Below are 20,782 nucleotides of genomic sequence, written 5' to 3'. Positions count from 1 at the left end.
AATTAGATATTTGCTATTTTAACAGAGAATTAAAATGTTCTTGTGTGCTTTAACTTTAACTAAGAATAGGCGTTTGAGAGTTTTATCTCAAACGTTATGACATTTCATTAAAATCTTCACCTAATATAATATTTGATAAAAAGATATCAAAAAAGATATCCCAAAGTTGAAATAATTGCTAAATATTTGATAAACAATTGATGAAATAACATTTTAATGAAAGCAATTGGATATTAGATGACAAACCATAGGGGCCTCACGGAGTAAAAATCTAAAACGGAAGGGAAGTCCGCAAACCACGAGGAGTGAATCCCAATCCAGCTGCTCTGGGAAATCCACGTCGGTGTTTGGATAGCGCGCCTCCTGCTTTTCACTCCTATTGTGATGCTCTTGCTCACATACACACACAGACTTTACCGAGCGCCAACAGCTAAAGAAACTAATGTTGCCCTCTTAACCAGCGATTGAGCTATTAAAACTATGCCTTGATGCATCTTACTGAAAGCGCTGGAATTCGGAAAGTTTAAGAAGTGGAAAGGGAAAGTTGGGAAGTAATCGGTGAAGTTTTTCGGTAATCCAGTGCAGGAGCGCATCGAGCAATAATGGCGAGCCGTGCGCGGACAGGAGCGCTGGCTTTACCTCGATTCTCTCTTGCGGCGTGGAACAGACTCTACCGATCGTACTGGAATAACTTAAAGGTTACTAAGTGGAGCCTGTTTGCTCTGTTCGTGTTTATTTGCGTAGGATTTTGTGGAGCAGATAGTGAGTTTTCTATCTTGGAGGAGGCTCAAGTTTTGGCAGTGCAGATGAAAAAGCTCTCCACACAGGAGCTGGGTGTTCTCACCATGCAGGTAACAAAACACACCTTTTTAAAACGTCAGCTTTGTGTTTTTTATTCAAACCTGTAACGGATAATGTTTACGATGTGCGCTCTTGTGTTTTGTTCTGGTGTAGGGATCTTAAATAACTTGGGAAGTGTGAAATTAAGTTCGAGTTGTTTAGGTTAACGTTAGATAGTCGTTGCATTGTAGCACGCCCTGCCTGTTCACGTCGTGTATTTGCACAATTACCGTTTTGATTTGCATAATTTAAATTGTAATAGAACACATCAAGTTGTTCAGACTTTTAAAAACATGGTTGACATAATGACAGTCGTCACAATGGCATATTATTGTTGTTCCTACGCTAGTATTCATGTTTTAAAGGCTTGTATGAATGCAGCTGAATGCAGAGATTTAAAGTCTTTGTAAAGATTTTAGATTTGAAAGATCCTTCATTTTTACTTACTCTTTGTCAGTTTGTTCTTCAAGAATATCCTAAATAACATTAGTCCAATTAGTTCGTGTGTGATCATATCTTATACATTTTACAAATATATACCGTTTACTTTTTATTATATAACTGAATATTTGATGTAAAAACATTTACCACAGCAAATTTCCTGTACATTCGCAGCATTTTACGTCACTATGGGTCAATGTGTGTTTTGGGTCTATTAATAAGCAAATTATTATCATAGCCTATGTAAATATATAGCCATAAATTTAAAGACAGGTCGTTAAAATTATACAATGAATTGGCGCATTGTTACGCAATGGCACGTGTTATTTACACTGCATTGTGTGTGTAATTCGTCTAAATTTCAGTGAGTGAGTTAATTGATCTGACTATAAAAAATGAATTTCAAGCTCTGAAAATTACTATTTATAAAACAGTCACGGCATTCCTTTGTATTTCCCCCTAAATTAAATAATGCATTAAATGTGTTTTTCGCAACAAATGGCTAATTTTGCTGCGTAATATGTTGGTGGAAAAGCGCGCACTTCAGAGGGAGCGCGCACAGAGGTGGTCAGTAGGGGGCCAAACCCAAATGGCCTTTGATCTGTGGCACATTATACCGCTCTCCAAGCTCCTCCTTTCTTCGTCACACGCAGATGTTAATAATCTCCCTCTCTTTTTTGCTCTCACGCACTCTTCTCCCCCCACCCTATTGCCTTTGGACATATAATTGGTTGTAAATCAAATGAATGAGTTGTGCATACAACCACATTTGTGAATTGGCAACATCTACTGAATATCTGTTGATGGGATCAATTTTTCTTTCCCTTCAACTTTGCTGTGTGTTTGTTTTGAATCATTACTGAATCTGCTTCCAGATTAAATATCCCTGTGCCCATAAAAACAAATCTGACCTCATATGTCGACAAACCCTTTTACACCTGCATCCTAGCTTTGATTCAAGGCATTAGAGGTTTGTGGAAGGCCCACCCCAGTGTTTTTAAAGCTGATGCGTTTTTGTGAATGTGATGGTTTAGATGAATAAAGATGAATTCCATTTTATGTTAAAGCAAGATTATAATTTAAAGAAACAATTAAAGATAACAATTCCATTTTTTTGAGTTGCTGTCCAGTCACACATATGTACATGTTTCTTTAAATGTGTCTTTTTAAAGGAAATTATCTAATTTAATCTAGCAGTATCTCACCTACATTTAAGTATTGCTTGCAAAAATCATCAGCCCTGAGTGTGGTAAATAAAGTTCCGGCTTGGGTATATTTACTTTTTTTATTAGAAATATTACCCTTCGGACTTCACTGAGCATGCTATGTTTCTCCATCAGGCTGGTGGCTGTGGTTTAGGGAAGGGGCTATTTGAGCTGAGGCCTCCTAATTGAATAATGATGCTAATTCTTGAACGACATGTGTAAAAAGTAATGGACACCGGATTGATTATGCAGCATCGGTTTAGCACTCTGGCACTTTTTTACATCTGCCTGTTTTCACTTCCCTCCCACGTTAATGAATTTCATCAATTTTATATATTTATTAGCTGCGTGTCATTGAGACATATTATTGTGGTTAAAAAATTGGCGGTGATCTTCCTTTTTTCCCACATGTGCCTTTTTCCAAATGCATTTGCTTTAATAGTTGATTGAATCTGCATGTAACTGTAGCTCTGTTTTCAGTACCCTTCAGATTGCGCAAATTTAAATTGCAAATTGTCAGTTTCGCAAAAACTCATGCTTGCATGATGTGTTTTTTCAGGCATACATAAACCTATACCAAAAATGATCTGTCGTCATCATTTTTGGAATGATTTAACGCAAGAGGAAAAAGTTATGTTTTAGTCGCATAACATTGGTTTAATGGAAACTCCTTGCAGTGCTTTTTTATCGACATTTAGAAAATATTGCGCAAACCTGTAATGAAAACCATGCCATTGTGACTTTTAGATTTGTTCAGTTGTTACTCCAGTCTTTGCTGGTTTAGTTCTGCGCTCTTCTGCAGAAACTACGGATATAGGCACAGAAGAAGAACGATTTAGACACGTAGTTCCAGGAAATGCCAATAAACATATTCTATCGCTGTTCTTCAAACCTTTTCAGGTATTTTCATGATAATAAAATATATTTATAATGATGATGTTTGACAAGTGTTGCATTTTCAAATGCACATTATAAACGATTCAATCTCGTAGTGATTTTAGATCGAGCAGTACTTCCTACTGATCAAAGAGCCATGTTTACAGAAGAGCTGTGCATAAAACCCAGAATCGTAGCCTTTGCGATTCAGAATAGATTCTAGACAAGTATAATTAGTGTGAATTGCGATACATCGTCCCCAGCCCTACTTTTCACAGTCTCTGGGTGGGATGATCTTTGATGAAATAGGCCATTGAGACCACCATTGCAAATGACCCATCCATTTCATCAGGGCTTGACATTAAGCATTGTCATGTGGTTGTCCTTCGGACAAGTAACCTTGTCATTCACTTGTCCGAGTACAAAAATGACTTGTCCAACGATAAAAAAAGGTATTTCATTTGAATTCTCAATATAATTGTTCCGGATCTAGATTGGTAAAGTTTGCTTCTAAGCATTTTAACTAGTGTCTGCTTTGGCCGCCTGAATTTGGTTATAGGCCTTTTAGAGATAGAGATTTTGCGGGCATTAGAAAGACTGTAGAAAGAGCTATGTCTTATGTATTACATAAAATAAAAGGTCTGTGGATTTTAAGTTTAAAAATAAGGATAAAAGTCAGGCAGGAGCTAGGACCTGCGTTAATATTATAAAGACTTTACAGCAGAGACACATTAAGACCCGCGGTACTAATGCTTTTAGCAGAGATACTCACAGATATCTATGGAGATACTTTCCAGCAGAGAGAGAGACGTTGGAGAAAAAGATCGTCTAAAAATCACCCCCGAGGAGGTTGCTTTGACTCGGATCAGTATGTGAGTAACATACCGAGATATGTTGTTGTTGTAATGTTAGCTGTGTGACGGAGCAGTTTTGAGCGTCATTGTTTATGTGGAACAGCTTTAAAATTGTACTCGTCCAGATACTTGAGAGAGAGAGAGAGAGCGAGAGCGCGTTGGAGCTGAAACTGGAGAGCGAGCGAGAGCGCGTTTTACATTAAAAAAATATTTACTCTCTTACTCGATGATGAATAAACTTTCAGTTAATCCGCAGGTCACATGCGTTCCGCACCGGAGAGCACGATCCGTACAGATCACGGATCATCCCGCAAACTGTTTCACCACAATACCGCAGCGGAGAGGAAGAGAAAACGCGCGTTGTAGAGTTGTTTGTCCGTTTAGGGCTGCTGTACAAAACATGGCGGCGAATTCAATGTATGTAGGGCCGCTCTGTATGTAGATATAAACAGCTTATTCTAAGCTATTACAAACATAATGGTTAATTACGTAAGGTCTTTATACACCTCTGAATAAATAGTTTTGTATATTATATCGCATTTCCGTCAATAGATCCTCCTAAAAATACCGTATTGTTCCTTTAAGGCTGTAGGTTAACTTTTTTTGCACAGAGCACTGGTGCTGGAAAGGTTTAAAGTTTGGTAGAACAGGCCAAACTGTAGGAGCACAAGTTTAAATCGTCTGTTGTCATCATTAAAAAAAAATATGCAAGTGCAGTTCATCATGAATAGACAGGTAACTGACAAAATACATTAATGTTACATGCAGATGAATAAATTAGGGCCATATAATTTTTTAGATTACCTAAATTTGTTTGAATATTCCTCAGTTGTGTATTTTTCCTTTTTAACTATACAATAGTGGTATATTTGTCCACATAAATTATTGTAGTATACTATAGTAAACTGCAGTAAAATTCTTAGATACTATAGTGTTTTTGAACTTTACTATAGTATACAGTGTTTATAAATTCACTACAAGGGCACTACAATTTTCAAAAGCAAATACTATAGTACACCACAGTATTTTTTGTCTGAGTGTTCAATTTAACGGGACTTTTATTTTGACGGGTCTTCGGGAAGAAGCTTGAGTTTTTGTGTGTTTGCCGATAGCTTCACTCAAACAGTAAAATGCTCCTAAAATAAACTCTCAGAGCAACTCTGACTGGAGATGAAGTTCATGTGTTTACATCCTCATACAGTGCAGACGCAGACAAATACTCGACCATCACTCGTGTTGTATGTTAAACTGTGCACATAATTCGCTCAGACACGCAGAACAGCCAGATGACATTTAAATAACAGGATTCCGCATCCGCATGTAGTTACATGGACTCAGTGCGGTGCGCCATTGATTATTGTCACACACAACAAGCACCACCACGACAAACGCACTACACACAAACACACAACTCTGTCTAATGCACATATTCTTATTATTCTACATATATGTCGCACTGTTGTTATTTTTTTTCAAGTTACTTGTCCGGTCGGGCAAGTAAAATTATCTCTCACTTGCCCATACAAAACATTCACTTGTCCCGGACAAGCGAACAAGCGTTAATGTCGAGCCCTGATTTCATGACAGTCTATCCATCAACTCATGGCCATCAAAAAGAAGTGCAACCTGATGCCCTACCCATTCTCTTACTGCTTCACTGGTCACACATCTACGGTTTAATATGCAAGATCTTGTAAGATAATTCAGTTATAGTGGCTAAATGTGTAGTTTTCTGATGAGGGGAATGTGTTTTTGTGGCCATATTAATTAGCTCTACCATATTTCTGTGTTGACTGTCCACTACGTTATAACTGTGACCTTTAGAACTACTGCCTGCTCAAGTAAACACGATTCTCTGTAGGAACAGCCACTGATCCTGTCATGACCTGCTATTAAGATTCCTGGATTGTGTATAATTAGTTTTCTTTGAAATTAGGTGAAAATTATTATGATGACTCGATTATGATGAAGTCGTTTTCTCTTCAGTTGTTTTAGGCTGTACACCTTTATAAAAGTGTATGTGTTGGTATTGGAGCACACTGATAGTATCAGTGGACAAAACAACACAAACTTATTATACAAATATAAATTATTGTACAAGATAGTCAATTCGTAGTTTTTTTTTAAAGGGGTCATATGGCGCAAACACGTGTTTTTCTGTGTCTTTGGTGTGTTATAAGTTGCCCATGCATGTATTAGACACGTTAATTGCAAAAATTTAAGTGTTGGATCAAAAGATGCATTCTATCTAAAAGCGAATGCTCACCCAGACCTGCCTGAAACGTCTCATGTAACCACACCCCCACAAATCTACGTCAGTTCGTGGTATGATTTGACTAAGACCGCCCAAATGTATACGCAAGTAAGGTGGGCGTACCTGTCAGTACAATTGCTTTGGAACCTGATGTTCCAAATATGGTAAGAGCCGTTACATTTCCGTCACACACTTGCAGTATTCGACCAATCACTACGCACTGGTTAACTTGGCCAATCATAGCACACCTCACTTTTCAGAGCGATGAGCTTTGTTAAAAATCTGCCCGTTTCAGAGAGGCGGGGCAAAGAGGAGATACAAACATGCACGGTATGTGGAAAATACAGCGTGTTTGAACCTTAAATTGTGTATACACATTGCATTACATCTAAAACAAACGATAATATTCGTTTTAATGTCTAAAAACATTATTGTTGAACAATTCCCTTACAGTCAGTGAGTTTAGTGCCGAAAGCAATTCCTGTTCTCCTTCTCTGTCCAGCTTTTTCATTTCAATTAGTGACAATGATGGCAGAAGACTCCCTTCTTTTGGGTTCTCATATTTTCTGCTCTGTTTCAGTCTATTGTCAGCATTCTTTTGTCCACACTGGATTTTCAGTATACTGTTGAAACCCCTCCCGTTGGGATGCCAGACTCGAGTTAACAATCCGAAGGGAACGTTCCTCACCGTCTACGGCAGCAAAACATTTGTACGCTTTGATTGGGCATTCTGTGAGGAAAAAGGCCACCCTCACGGTCCTCTCGCTGTGTATCACCATGGTAAAGTAAACCTCAGCGAAGCCATTGTGCCGCATTTTTTAATTCACGTGAAACTTCGCCGAGCCGACTTCTCATTGCACGGCTGCGATGCGCTTGTTATTGAACGACCTAGTTAGAAAGTCTGCCGCACAGAAGCTTTTGAGAGGAGGTCTTTCATTCACAATCTCCCAGAGGCAAATCCCCCACCCTTTCACTTGGAGAAGAGCCTGCTTTCTGTGGTGCCTTTTATTAACCAGGAGCTGTAATTAACCGGCCTTATTTAATCAGTTTGGGCTCTTGCTCTCACACACACGCAGGAAAGAATAGAAGCTTCATGGGAACTGGCCTTTGTGCAGCACTCAAAAGCGTCTTTCAGCGCGTTCCTGCAGGGTCGACCTGGGATGGGACACAGGGCCTTATCACAGGGTCTTCAATAGGGAGGTCTTCGCACACCCTACCCTGTCCCAAGGGGGATGGGAACGAGAGACTAGAGGCCCCACAGCGCTTTTTAGAAGTGTGTCTGTGTTGGTGTTTGTTGGATGACTATGCGCAGTGGCTTGGTGCTTGTTCCCTCCTCAGCTTTGGTTTTTAGGACTGTGATGTCCCTCCCCCTCTTTTCTGACATAGATGGGCCCCACATTCACAGTGAGAGATGAGAAGCACCCTTACTGCGTTCGAACCAGACTGTTTTTCCATTTCACATTGTGTGACAGACCCCTTCTTCAAGGATCGAACCATCCTTAATGCAGTCTCGTGGTATTGTTTGTCTTTGGTAGTTCTGTAAAGCGAGTAACAGAAACTGATTGGATTAAAGAGCTTGATGTCATTTAGGGATCAAGTATATGGCCACATAGTAATCCAATAGTTAAGCAAATTTAAGGCATAATGAACCAGAAATAAAATGTGCTCCATAACTTTCACAAATACACATTTAGAAGATATAAGTATTCAAAACCTGCAGTCTCTCACTTCCCCAATACAAGTTAACATATTTTATGACATCATACAGCACTTCAGCTTTTCATCAACATCTGGGCTTTGAGGTAAACTAAACACTATTTTAAAAAGAGGGAGGAGCCATTCTATATGTCCCACCCTAACTTCCTGTTTCAATATAAATTGTGTGTTAAATTTAGTCTTATTTATATAGCCCTTTTCACAATTTTGCATGTTTTGCAAAGCAGTTTTACATACATTTAGGCAACAGTTACTGTAGTAATGAAAAGTTATAAAAAGAAGACACAGAATACATGTTATTATAATATAGTTACTGGTGCTTATTTATTTATTTTAAATACTATGTTGTTTTTTCAATCAGAAGCTGTTGAATTGTTTATTATTGCATCATATATGAATGCATCAAACAAAGCTGCACATTTCTAGGCACTTCACAGTAGATCTTTATATTGTACTATTTATGTAATCTTTGAGTAACTTTCTTTGCGCTATCGATTGTTATGCATTTTGAATTCAAGAACCTCCTGAGTTACCAGAGATGCATGTATTATGCAGACAAGAACTAGTTTTACTGGAATTATCTTGAGACTGGAATTTTTCAGCATGGCAGGAGCAGAGGTTGCGCTAGCCCGTTTCATTGTCTGTCATTTTGACGGACAGGCTCGTAAAAATCCTACATAATCTATTTTTACCATCACTATGGTGCAAGGTGATGTTATGTACTAATTATCATGTTTGTGACATCATCGCTATGTAGTATGTATACATGCGTTTACTCTCTGAAGTTACTGAACTGAACACCCAATAAAGTTGTTTACATATTTAATGTTTCTGTTGTCAGACATAAAATAATAATTACAGACAAATGTTTATAATCATATGTCCAGTCAGTAACAATGACAGGTGCTTGTAAACGCTGTTTTGTAATCATTCATTCATTCACTTACAAGTAACTTTAAGCTGCTGTCTTCTGCTGCTTACTGAAAGGAAAAGACGCAGAGAGACATTTTTCCACTTCCTTAAAGTTAAGGTTTATCCAAAATGACGCTAGTTGCTATCGCTCTCAGAAGGAAAAAAGTCTGTATGCAGACGCCTGTGTGTATGTGTGAGCACTCGACGCGGGGGTCTGATTAAGTGACAGATGCATGCATAGCAGAATCAGATCCAGAAACAAGGCCTCAAACAACGACAAAACAGTTGTGTTATTATGAAAAGTGTCAAAAGATTTTCTGTTCGTTTTGAAACTATGGTGAAACAAATTAGACGGTGGTGAGCCGTCATAGTCTAATGCCTTGTTTATACACGCTCTGCACCGCGAGTCTCCGCTGATCCCGCGTGGGTTTTCCTGACGGCGGGGCGTTTATGAGTAATGAATGGGAAACATGCGCCCTTTCCTCAGGTCACTTACGATCACGTTCTGATGAAAGGAAATGATTGGATGATACCAACTTGACATAAAGGAAATTACAAATTGCCCTCATTGTAATCTGTCAAAATGACGGACGGCCTTCAGATTTTTCCGTCACTGGTAAAAAGAATCCGTCAATGACGAAGAATTTTCAGTTAACGCGACCTCTGTGCAGGGGTAGAACCTTGAACTGCTAAGTGACAGACTGAGTACACTGTCTATGCAACTAGAACCCCTTGTGTGAGCAGCAGTCATTGGAGCATCTGCTTCACTGTCTTTATTCAAAGCCATTCACAAAAACAGTGCTTATGTATAGCAGACGCTCTTCAACTCTTCTACGTTTGTGAAATGCATAATTTAACCAGACCTTGTTTTTTTAGTTCCAGGGAATGTTTTCCATGAAAGCAACTTTAATGTATACGTGGACATTTGCTGCATATGTGAAAAATGTAGTAAATTGGCGTGATGGATAGGTTTAGGACAGGATAAGAGAAGCCTCTGTGTTTGGTCAGTAGGTCACTCCCTGATTTAAAGATTAAAGAGGGTTGTAAATGTGAAGCTTGGTAGTTTGCCTCCCATCCATGTGTATCTGATAACCTTTGAGATAAGAGGGTAGGTGGGAATTCCTCTTTTTGCTACTTGGGGCACATTTCCATGGGTTCATGAGAGGCATAAAACGGGCTGGGCCTTTGTCTCAGTTAGGTCTTTGTGTTTACCCAGTCTTCCATGCTGCATGAAGCAAATTAGGTTATATATGTAAAAAGTAAATATGTGAATTGAACACTCAGGTGTCTTAAACTGAAATGATCTTGGGGCCGCTTCCCATGTGTTTTTTTTAAGAAGTTATAACAGATACAAGTGTTTATACAGCCGTAAGTTATGTGCAGTTGTTAGCATACAACTTAGCGCACGTTCACACATGTACTCTAGTTATATATTATGTTTACCAGAGATAAAGTAACTCAAAGACTGACCAAAAGTCAAGAAGTTAAACATTAATTTGTCGGCTGGATTTAAAGGAACAGTTCATTTAAAAACAGTTTTTTCATGATAAAAAATAAACATTTACGACTGTTATTCAGAAGCCAATGTTTATAGTTTAAACTGTTAGAAATATAAATATTTTTCTAACAAGAACCAATAATACATTTAATAACCTTCTGGAGTTGTATGGATTACTTTTTAGGGCTGTACAACGATTAGAATAGTGCAGTGGTCGCCAACCTGTCGATCTTTGAGACGTTACCTGTCGATCCCCGAAAGTAGGCTAATGGGAAAATGAATAGACAAATATATTGTGCCTGATTAATGTTCAGTTTTGCAAGCTCATCTCTCTTTCTCTACATTCAGCGCTTCTATGTTTTTAAGTTCTACATGAATCTTTTCATGGCTGTGTAAATAATGATTCCCTGCGTGAGTTTTTAATGCGACCGTTATCATTAATCACATTTCAATGTGATGCGCGACTGCGCGTGATCGCTCTTCAGTGTTTCTAATGTCGGTGGTCAGTGATCAAACGCAAAATGACTCGCGCATGCAGTGGCGTAACTGTCATTTGGAGGTCACTTGACTGTTGCGGTGCATTACACTTAAAAACAGTTTATTCATATTATATACAAATGTCACTTGTTCGTTGGTGTAGGCGTTTTTGTGCTTTAACACTGGATGCGCAAGCAAGCGCCGTGAGCGCGGATGATGCACGCATTTCATACTGTCCGCGTATCTGGAGTTGCGGCTCTCTGTCTAAAGCAAATATAATTTACGAGTGTGAGCAAAGGGAGATGGTGAGAAAGCGGCGCATCCTGCGTTTTCCATGGAGTTTTAGATGTTAATGGCCCATAAACAATGCACACCTTCCGCAAGCATTTCTTAATTTCTTTCAAAAAGTGGTGGGGACATGTCCCACTCGCCAATTACGCCTATGCGCGCATGTATTTTAATGTTGAGCTACATCAGTCTCTTCACAAAGTTGTAATTGTGAATGATCCGCGGGTCTGTCAGTGATGGTAAACTGCACAGTTTTCAGTACTATCTCATGCGGGAGATGACGTCACTGCTGACATCCTATTTATGTTTTCAATTAGACTTAAATGATAGCTCATTCCATACTACATTGTCAGACCTTAAGCTATTTTGTGAAACAGATCATTATTACCAAGACATTATTAGAAGGGTAAAAGTAAATAGATAAATTATTGAGGTTGTTGTTATTATTAGGGCCTATTTATAACATTTCCATCTATATCCTGTATTTACTAAAAGTAAACCAAATAAATGCATCATAAATAACAAATCTTTATACAGTAAATACCTAAATAATTAGGGTTGTTTGAGCATAATTATGTATATATTAATAAACAGATGTGCATGTATATATTTATGTAAAATGTAAGTGTATATACATTTTTATATTCATATATAATATAGATTATATATAAATATAATATTTCAGTATTTTTCTTAAAATTATACATGTGTATTTATATATACATTATTACGCACAGTAGTGGTACACACACATATATTAACAATTTTTTTATTTTGCTTTCAATTAAGTCGCGACTAATCGTTGTCAGTCTTATTACTTTTATAATGAAAGTATGTGCTTTTTTTCTTTTTTTGGAGCTTGAGGTGTGTTACAAAGACAAGGAGAGCCAGCATTTAAAAAAAACTGTTGTAGTACTGGGATGGCATTAGTAATAACTAAATGAGAACATTTTAATTTTTGCCTTAATAAGCCCATTAAGGATAAAGTATCAACATCTAAGGTAAAGTGATGATGGCATATGGATATTTAGAGCCATACCATTGTAATGAATTAGGACCATATTCATGGTATTTAATTTACGTGTTTTTTTATTTTTTAAATAATTCTACCGTTTACTTGATATTGAAGATTGGCACCCTGTCCTGCCGCTCGAGATGAAACAGGAAATGACCTCAGATAATATCTGAACTTTTGACACGATCTCTCTTTCGCAGCATGTACTTTGAAAGATTAAAAGACCTTGACTCGGAGGCCACTAATTGGCAACAAAAAAGAGCCTTCCCACTTTGAATTCTCGCAAAAGAAGGAAAGCTTCTGGTGCAACAAACAGCAGCTGTGTTTTGCTATGACTCGCTATGTTTTGAGTCTGGCTGCTGCTTGCCAAGGACAGTTACTTTATCTGCCCAGAGCGAATGGTAACGCAACACCTGCGTTAGCGTGACGGACGAACTTGTGTGGTAGGCGCGAGAGCACATTTCCCCTTTCTGATATGTAAACATGACAGGGAATCAAAAAAAATTCTTATTGGCAACGATATTTGGTTGCTGCCCAGTGTGGACTATTTACAAGTATTTTCAAAGTAATACATATGACTATTTATTCATCTTCCCCAGAGACTCAATAGAGATGTTGAGCAGTGTGGTCTCAGATTAGCCGGCCTTGTCTTGTGATTGCTTTAACAGTGTGGAACAATTTACTGGCTGATTTACAAGGTGCCTGTGCATCTGACACAGAGAAACCGAGGAAGAAGTGAGCAAATTTGAGGGAGGGAAAGAGAATATGTTTGTGCTCAATGTGTGTCTGCTTTCTTCTCAGAAAGTGCCCGGCAGCGGTCTGCTTGGCACTCATGATGGTGTGTATGTGTGAACTGGTTCAGTGCCAGCCTCTCTTTTATAGAGTCTTGGGGACAGCGCTCTGGGCCTCTGGTGTCTGTTGAAAGAAAGACTGTGTGTAATGAACAGCTTGCAGCAGTGCACTGTGGGAATGCAGGTGGCTTAGGACACTGATAATAATGTGCGTTTTCACCCTATTGAAAGGCTTGATGTACTTGCTGTGCAGTTACGTAGCCTGAAACTGTGTATTGGAGTATTGGGTGTTCTAGCTCAACAGGTAGGCACTACTTATGCCATGGTGTTGATTGTTTTTTAAAACCGAGTTTACATTCCAGTTTAAAGCTGGAATTAGTTTAATGACCTGTTCACACCAAGAACGATAACAATAGCGATAACTGTATTAGCCTCTGCTGTATTAGTTAGGTTTATTTTGTAGAGCTGTCACTAAAGAATGCAGAATAATTCACAGAAACGCGAAGGTCACCTGTAGGCTTCTGAGGAGCTATTTTGAAGCTTAGAGTGGGCGGAGCCGGCCGCCACCATCTTAGCAGCGTGTCACTCCCAGATAATCGAAAATGGGCAAAGAGGCGGGACGTGGTTGGAGCTGAGGCGCCTGGTTGCTGAAACCACTTGTCACTCAAGTAGCCACGCACCTAATTTGCAGATTTTTAAGGCTTAATATAAGTTAAACGGGTGAGTTATAAAAACATTCACCCTCCTCAGAGTTGTTATTAAGCTATAAGTAAAATTAGCTATATAGACCCAAATCCTTTTTTGTACTAGGCTGTAAACATGTTTTTTTTCCTGCTGTAAAGTTGCCCATTTTAACATGGGGCTCAATGAGATTGTGCTCTCTTTTGGAGCCAGTCTCTAGAGGCCAGTCGATGAATTGCAGTTTAATTCACTACCGTGTTGGCTTCACGAGAGAAAGCGTAAGGTTGCCGCTTGGGCATAACGCATACACACAGCAAAGAAATATAACAAAAAACACAATACAAAAAATGTATGTTTAAGTATTGTAATGTGGTATAGAAAAGAGGTTCCTGTTTAAAATTTGGTAAAAATAGTCTATTTTAGGGCTGAAATGATTCCTCGAGTAACTCGAGTAATTCGAATACAAAAAATCATCGAGGCAAATTTTGTTGCCTGGAAGCTTCGTTTAATCCATTTCACTACAGTACACACGGAGCACTGCGTTTCCCCACGGACCATTATTACTAACGCACAGCCCGCTAAACTCTGTTCATGTTACAGGGCTCTCAATTCTCACACATTTTAGTCTGTTCACATGCTCACATGTGTTTCTCATGCTGATAAATAAGTCATAGCTTATTGAAATGGTGAACTGCTATTTTACTGTTTTAGTCTATTTTGCAAGTGAAACTTGTTTTCCCGCTGCATTGAGTCCATCAAACTAGATGCGGACTTGTGGATGCAGAATCCTGTTATTTACACATGCCTTCTGTCTGTTCTGCGTGTCTGAGTGAATGAACTGCACAGTTTAACGTGCTACACGCGTGATGCTCATGAATTTGTCTGTGCTGAATGAGGACATGAACTTCACCTCCAGAGTTGCTCTGAGTGTTTATTTCACGAACATGTTATTGTTTGAGTGAAGAAACGGACATACTAAAAAAATAAGCGTCTTCCGACAACCTGCCAAAATAAAAGTCATAGGCTATTTATTACTATTTAATAGTAAAAAAACAAACTAAAACTAATTTATATAAACTAAATGCATCATACATGAGCTGAAGTTATTCGTTGTTTACCTTTGAAATTATTCTTTCTATTTTTATTCATGTTTCTTATTTATATATTTGTATTATATTGCATTTTGAATTTAATATGGCAATGGAATGTACTAAATGGGTTTTAGTTTTCACAGATATTAATGTATGCAATTTCAGCAAAAATATCTTTAATTGTTCTAAAAAGGAAACAATTAGTTGTTTTACTCATTTTAAGAGACCTGTCTTATTTTCTCTTGTATATTTAGTATTGCTTTTTAATAAAGAAAAAGTACTTATTATCCGAATACCCGATTAATCGATGGAAAAATCAGTAGAATACTCGATTAGTAAAAGAATCGATAGCTGCAGCCCTAGTCTATTTTTAACAGCCATGTGAGCCAGATCACATGACGGCTAAACTCCTGTCAGCCAATTTCTAAAAGGTTTCAAATATAAATGTTGCAAAAAAATGTTGCCAGATTAGTCATTTGCTTGGTTTTGCTAATTACTGATAGCAAATCATGTGAATTCAAGCTAACAGTGCTTATGCTAATGGTGAATTCAGATTTTTTTTTTGGTGAATTATTTTTTTTAACTTAGACTCTTGATCTAGTTTTTGATCAAGTCACTGAAATCATGAGAATTCATTTAGGGATTCACCGAAATTAAAATTCTTTGCCAAAGCGGAATAAAAATGAAACACTTGGCCGAAGGCCAAATACCGAACATGGCTTCGTATTTCTTCTATTTATTTAGCCAATTTTTTCACTATTGCATAAACTGAATGGTCAAAATGTGCTTTTTGAATTTTGTCTTGCTTTTCAATATAATACAATACAACTTAAAATAAAATTTAGCAAAACAAGTAGGCTAAATAAAAGTTTTTTTGAGCCCTCTCCCTTCTTGAATAGCCTATATTAGGCCTGCTGAAAGAATGCACTGTACTCTGTACCCCCTACAACAAAACACATCATTAAAATGTCTCATTCAACATGTTAAGCTAAAAATATGAATAAACGAAAACTGTTGGATTATTATTGGCTACACAGCAAAATGATTAAAAAAAAAAACATCCATGCAAGCAATTCTGACTGACAACAACCATTTCAGTTCACGTCTCTCCTGCAAAATCCGCCCACAAAAACTGACCGTTCTCTCAGAAGGTGCACACGTGGCCGGGATGCCCAGAACATACTTTGACAAGTTGTATAGTACAGGGAACCGTGTGCATGCATCATCTTTTGGACATTTTCGCCGTTTTGATCACGTACAGGAGCTTAACATTTATCAATCCAGCTACAGAAGCAACAGCGCTGGCTAATGATGCTAATCAGCGTCTGCGCACGATCAGGAGCTCGGCTCACGGAAACACCCGCATTCCTGAAACCATAACAAGATTTTCAGACTTGTTCTACGCTAGTATGCGCCGTCGTTTAGGCAAAGCATTTGTCACCCACTTTCATTTAGACCCTGCGACCAAACGCTGGTGCAAGATCTGGACCCATGAAATGGGTTTTTGACTTAAAGAGGCGCTGCCCAAACCGATCCGTGTATGTCAGAAACTACTGTGTGAGAACATGTTGCCTCGTATGTTTTTAAATGGCTCGTTGGTTTAGTCTGCACAGTCAAACACACCTCTTGGCAGTTGGCATGCAGGTAGCATAGTTTACTTTTATGTTATAGTATCAACACTTCAATTTCATGGTGCAAAGACTGACAATACACTTAAAGAAAATATATTTTCCTCTAAATTAACTATCAATAATTTATAAAATCAATACATAGAGTGGTATATTAGATAAAATAATATATTAAATAATATATAAAGAGTTGACACTTTTCATTATGTAATATATTGCATTATATATTTTTGTTTCATAATAGAAGGAATTTTATAATCGACAATAGATTTGTATTAAAGACAGTTTAACAAAGGGTAACTAATTGCTTCATTTTTTTTTTGCTTTTACTTTTGTGCTGTATGTTCATTTGTATGCAAACAATAACTCTTTTACTAGCACAAAATTGCATACAAGATATTTGTTCTCAAAATACACCAGATTTTACCTTAAAATGTACATACATTTTTTTTTACAATCAGATGGTTTGTGCAATGTTTCGAATACGCTTAAGAGATGTTCTCAATAACATTGCTTTAAATGTATGTACTTGTACGTACAGGACATGTCTCTGTGTGTTGTGAACACTGTGCCCCCTTAAAAAAAATAGGAGCATGACGCCCCTGCACGCGACAACTGCATGATGTCAAAGGATGTCACGTGCGGCGGGGCTCCAGTCTGAAGTACACAAGTTACCGACCGGTAAAGACGCTTTCATTCAGAAATTTACTCCGGCGTGGCAAGTTCCGTGCTGTGTCTTTCTCTGACACTTTAACATGCTAAATACACTGCCGACTAGGGTTGGGAATCGTTTCAATTTTATCGATTCCGATTCCAATTCTGATTCTGCTTATCGATTTCGATTCTTATCGATTCCCAGTTTCGATTCCACAGTTGAAGTAAAACATTTAGATATCAACCTGTATGGTCATTTAGCCTGCTTATTGACTTGTTTGCAATATATATATATATATATTTATGAGCACCGTTTTCTGTATATTTACACATAGAAACACACCTTTTTCTGATTTATTACAATTTGTATTATCATAGTTGAACTACATCATGGTTAAACTGCAGTTACTATAATGCAGCTATGGTTAATTTGTGATTTCTGTGCTTTAATACAAATTCTATAGCTAAACTATGCTTACTATAGTAAAAAATATCGATAATTTTCATAAGGGCTTTTATTGAGATATCAGCAGATCATGCAACGCATGTACTTTTCTGAAAATATGCACACAGGAATTGATAAGAGGAATTCAATTTTTAATCTCAAGTATCCGATTCCTAGCCTTTCGATTCCGATTCCAAATTGGAATTGATTTTCGATTCCCAACCCTACTGCCGACATGTTTGCAGCATTAATAAAGCAATTGCATTGCTCTCTCTCTCTCTCTCTCTGCGCTGGTTGCTGCTTGATCATATCACGTGCTATTTTCGGCCGAATATGTTCAGTTGCCGAACATTCGGTGCATCACTACATTAATTGCATTGGAGAAATAAATCTGCTGCTTTGTATCATTCATTCAGATCGCTCCAAGAAGCGTGTATACCTCAGTAGTGCACAGTGCTATTTGCCTTTAATGTGTTCTCTTGTATGCACATCTGTAAACAGTCTAATTCTGATGATTAAATTCTGCATTATTAAATATTTCCACCTATTTATCGCTTTGCTGTCAGACTCCTTTAATGTTTTATTTGTGTGTTGTTTTTGGCATGATGATGTCCCTAGTTAGTTTCAGCTTTACTTCTTGATTTGTTTGTTTCAGTGTGTGAGTTTACTACAACACAACCAGAAAGAGCCCAGCAGCTGTATTTGAGTATGGATTTGCCAAGTTTTTAAAAAATCTTGTTTTAGCTGATGTTCTGAGTTTAGGTTCCTGCACAGAGGATTAGGTGGGTTTGTTGTTTGTTTGCACTGTCTTTGTGAAGTGTTATGGCCGGTGCCAAAACGAAGTGCTGTGTTTCTGTATTTACCTGGATTCGTGAAAAGGAGATTTGAATGAACCTGGCAGCATTCTCAGTGGAAATGTCATGATTTAGGGAGCAGTTCCGAAGGAATGTAAGCAGTGACTTGACAGCAAATATATCTTCAGTTGCCTGAGGTGTTTACTGTCTTCACTTCAAGACATTGTGTCCTATGTTTTTCTTCACTGTGAGCTTACCGGTGTGCACGAATGCATATTTGCGTAAAGAAAAGTGATCCATTAGCTATCCAGGTGTTTTGATGGACCAAACTGTAGGCTTGCAACAGCTAGTCCTATATATAAAATACACTAAATTCTTGCCATAATCACAGCTTTTTTGGTTTTGCTATTGATGACTTTGAAATGATCATATTGTTTCAAAGATAGCAATAGACGTTTGTATATTCTGCTGTTTGCTTCCCAACCCAAATGAGACTTTGCTTCATTTCAGTGAAGAGGATGTGTGCCGAGTCTTTAGGAAACAAAAGACAAGAAAAGCACCAGGCCCAGATGGTATCTCCCCAGCCTGTCTTAAAAGCTGTGCTATTAAACTGGCCTTCATCTTCTCACAGATCTTCAACAGATCACTGGAGCTGTGCACAGTTCCTTCCTGTTTCAAGCACTCCACCATAATCCCCATCCCAAAGAAACCCAAAATCACAGGACTGAATGACTACAGACCCGTCGCACTCACATCTGTGGTCATGAAGTCATTCGAGAGACTGGTACTGGCTTATCTGAAGGACATCACAGAACCCTTACTGGACCCCCTGCAGTTTGCCTACAGAGCAAACAGGTCTGTTGAGGATGCAGTTAACATGGGTCTGCGTTTTGTCCTGAAACATCTGGATAGACCAGGGACCTATGTGAGGATCCTGTTTGTGGACTTCAGCTCCACTTTCAACACCATCATCCCATCATTGCTCCAGACAAAGTTAACCCAGCTATCTGTTCCTGGCTCTATCTGTCAGTGGTTCACCAGCTTTCTGACAGACAGGCAACAGTTAGTGAGAATGGGGAAACTCACATCCAGCACCCGCACAAGCAGCACTGGGGCCCCCCAGGGGTGCGTTCTCTCCCCACTGCTCTTCTCCCTGTACACAAATGACTGCACTGCCCAGGACCCTTCTGTCAGACTTCTGAAGTTCGCAGACGACACCACACTCATTGGCCTCATACAGGATGGTGATGAGTCTGCGTACAGACAGGAGGTTGAGCAGCTCGCTGTCTGGTGCAGTCATAACAACTTGGAGCTGAACACGCTTAAAACAGTGGAGACGATTGTGGACTTCAGGAGAAACCCCCTGCACTCCCCCCTCTCACCATCATGAACAGCACTGTGGCAGCAGTGGAGTCATTCAGGTTCCTGGGCACCACCATCTCTCAGGACCTGAAGTGGGACAATCACATTGGCTCCATTGCTAAAAAAGCCCACCAAAGGTTTTACTTCTTACATCAGCTGAAGAAGTTCAACCTACCACAAACTCTATTAAAACAGTTTTACTCAGCTGTCATAGAGTCTGTCCTCTGCACATCCATCACTGTCTGGTTTGGCTCAGCCACAAAGTCAGACATCAGAAGACTACAGAGGATGGTTCGGACTGCTGAGAAGATCATTGGTGCTCCCCTGCCCACCCCAAGAACTCTATACATCCAGAGTGGGGAAAAGGGCTCAGAAAATCACCCTGGACCTCTCACATCCAAGCCATCATCTTTTCACAATGCTGCCATCTGGTCGGCGCTACAGAGCACTGAGCACCAAAACAACCAGACACAAAAACAGCTTCTTCCCTCAGGCCATCTACCTCTTGAACAGTTTAAATGTTTTTACACACCGTTCAATTAATAACTATGTGCAATAATAATTAAGTGCAATATTAATTATATCTTTCAGATAATACACTATCTATTTTTTATACAACTTTTTCTGTAAATTATATTTCATTCATTCTGCTGTATATAGCACATACCTTGTACTACAATAGTCTATTCTTATTTTTTACTTGTACATATTTACATACATACATAGCTTTACTCTCTGTATCTTTATCTTATCTTTGTTGTATTGTATTTCTTAATTTTTTATACCCATAGGCCCTTATTTAAATCATTGTGTACTGTATTCTATTGTGTTATGGTCTCTGCGTACTGTTGTTGCTGTTTCTGTGTTCTGGATGCTCCTGTCACCAAAACAAATTCCTTGTATGTGCAAACATACTTGGCAATAAAGCTCTTTCTGATTCTGATTCTGATTATCTCATAC

The 20,782-nt window shown here is 38.5% G+C and overlaps 1 protein-coding gene across 1 annotated transcript in view; it reads left to right on the top strand.

Moving 5' to 3' along the window:
- Window positions 1-373: 373 nt before the first annotated feature.
- The window catches only part of cachd1 (cache domain containing 1), a 78,724-nt gene continuing 58,315 nt past the window's right edge, over window positions 374-20,782 (top strand). The window contains exon 1 of the mRNA XM_057338712.1: window positions 374-851. Within this exon, the coding sequence (XP_057194695.1) occupies window positions 603-851 (249 nt within the window). The 5' untranslated portion in view covers window positions 374-602. The remainder of the gene's footprint in view (window positions 852-20,782) is intronic.

Source organism: Triplophysa rosa, linkage group LG7 (assembly GCF_024868665.1).
Source record: "Triplophysa rosa linkage group LG7, Trosa_1v2, whole genome shotgun sequence".
Classification (NCBI taxonomy): domain Eukaryota; kingdom Metazoa; phylum Chordata; class Actinopteri; order Cypriniformes; family Nemacheilidae; genus Triplophysa; species Triplophysa rosa.
Note: the sequence above shows the minus strand (reverse complement) of the source record. Positions and strands in the feature narration are given on the sequence as shown.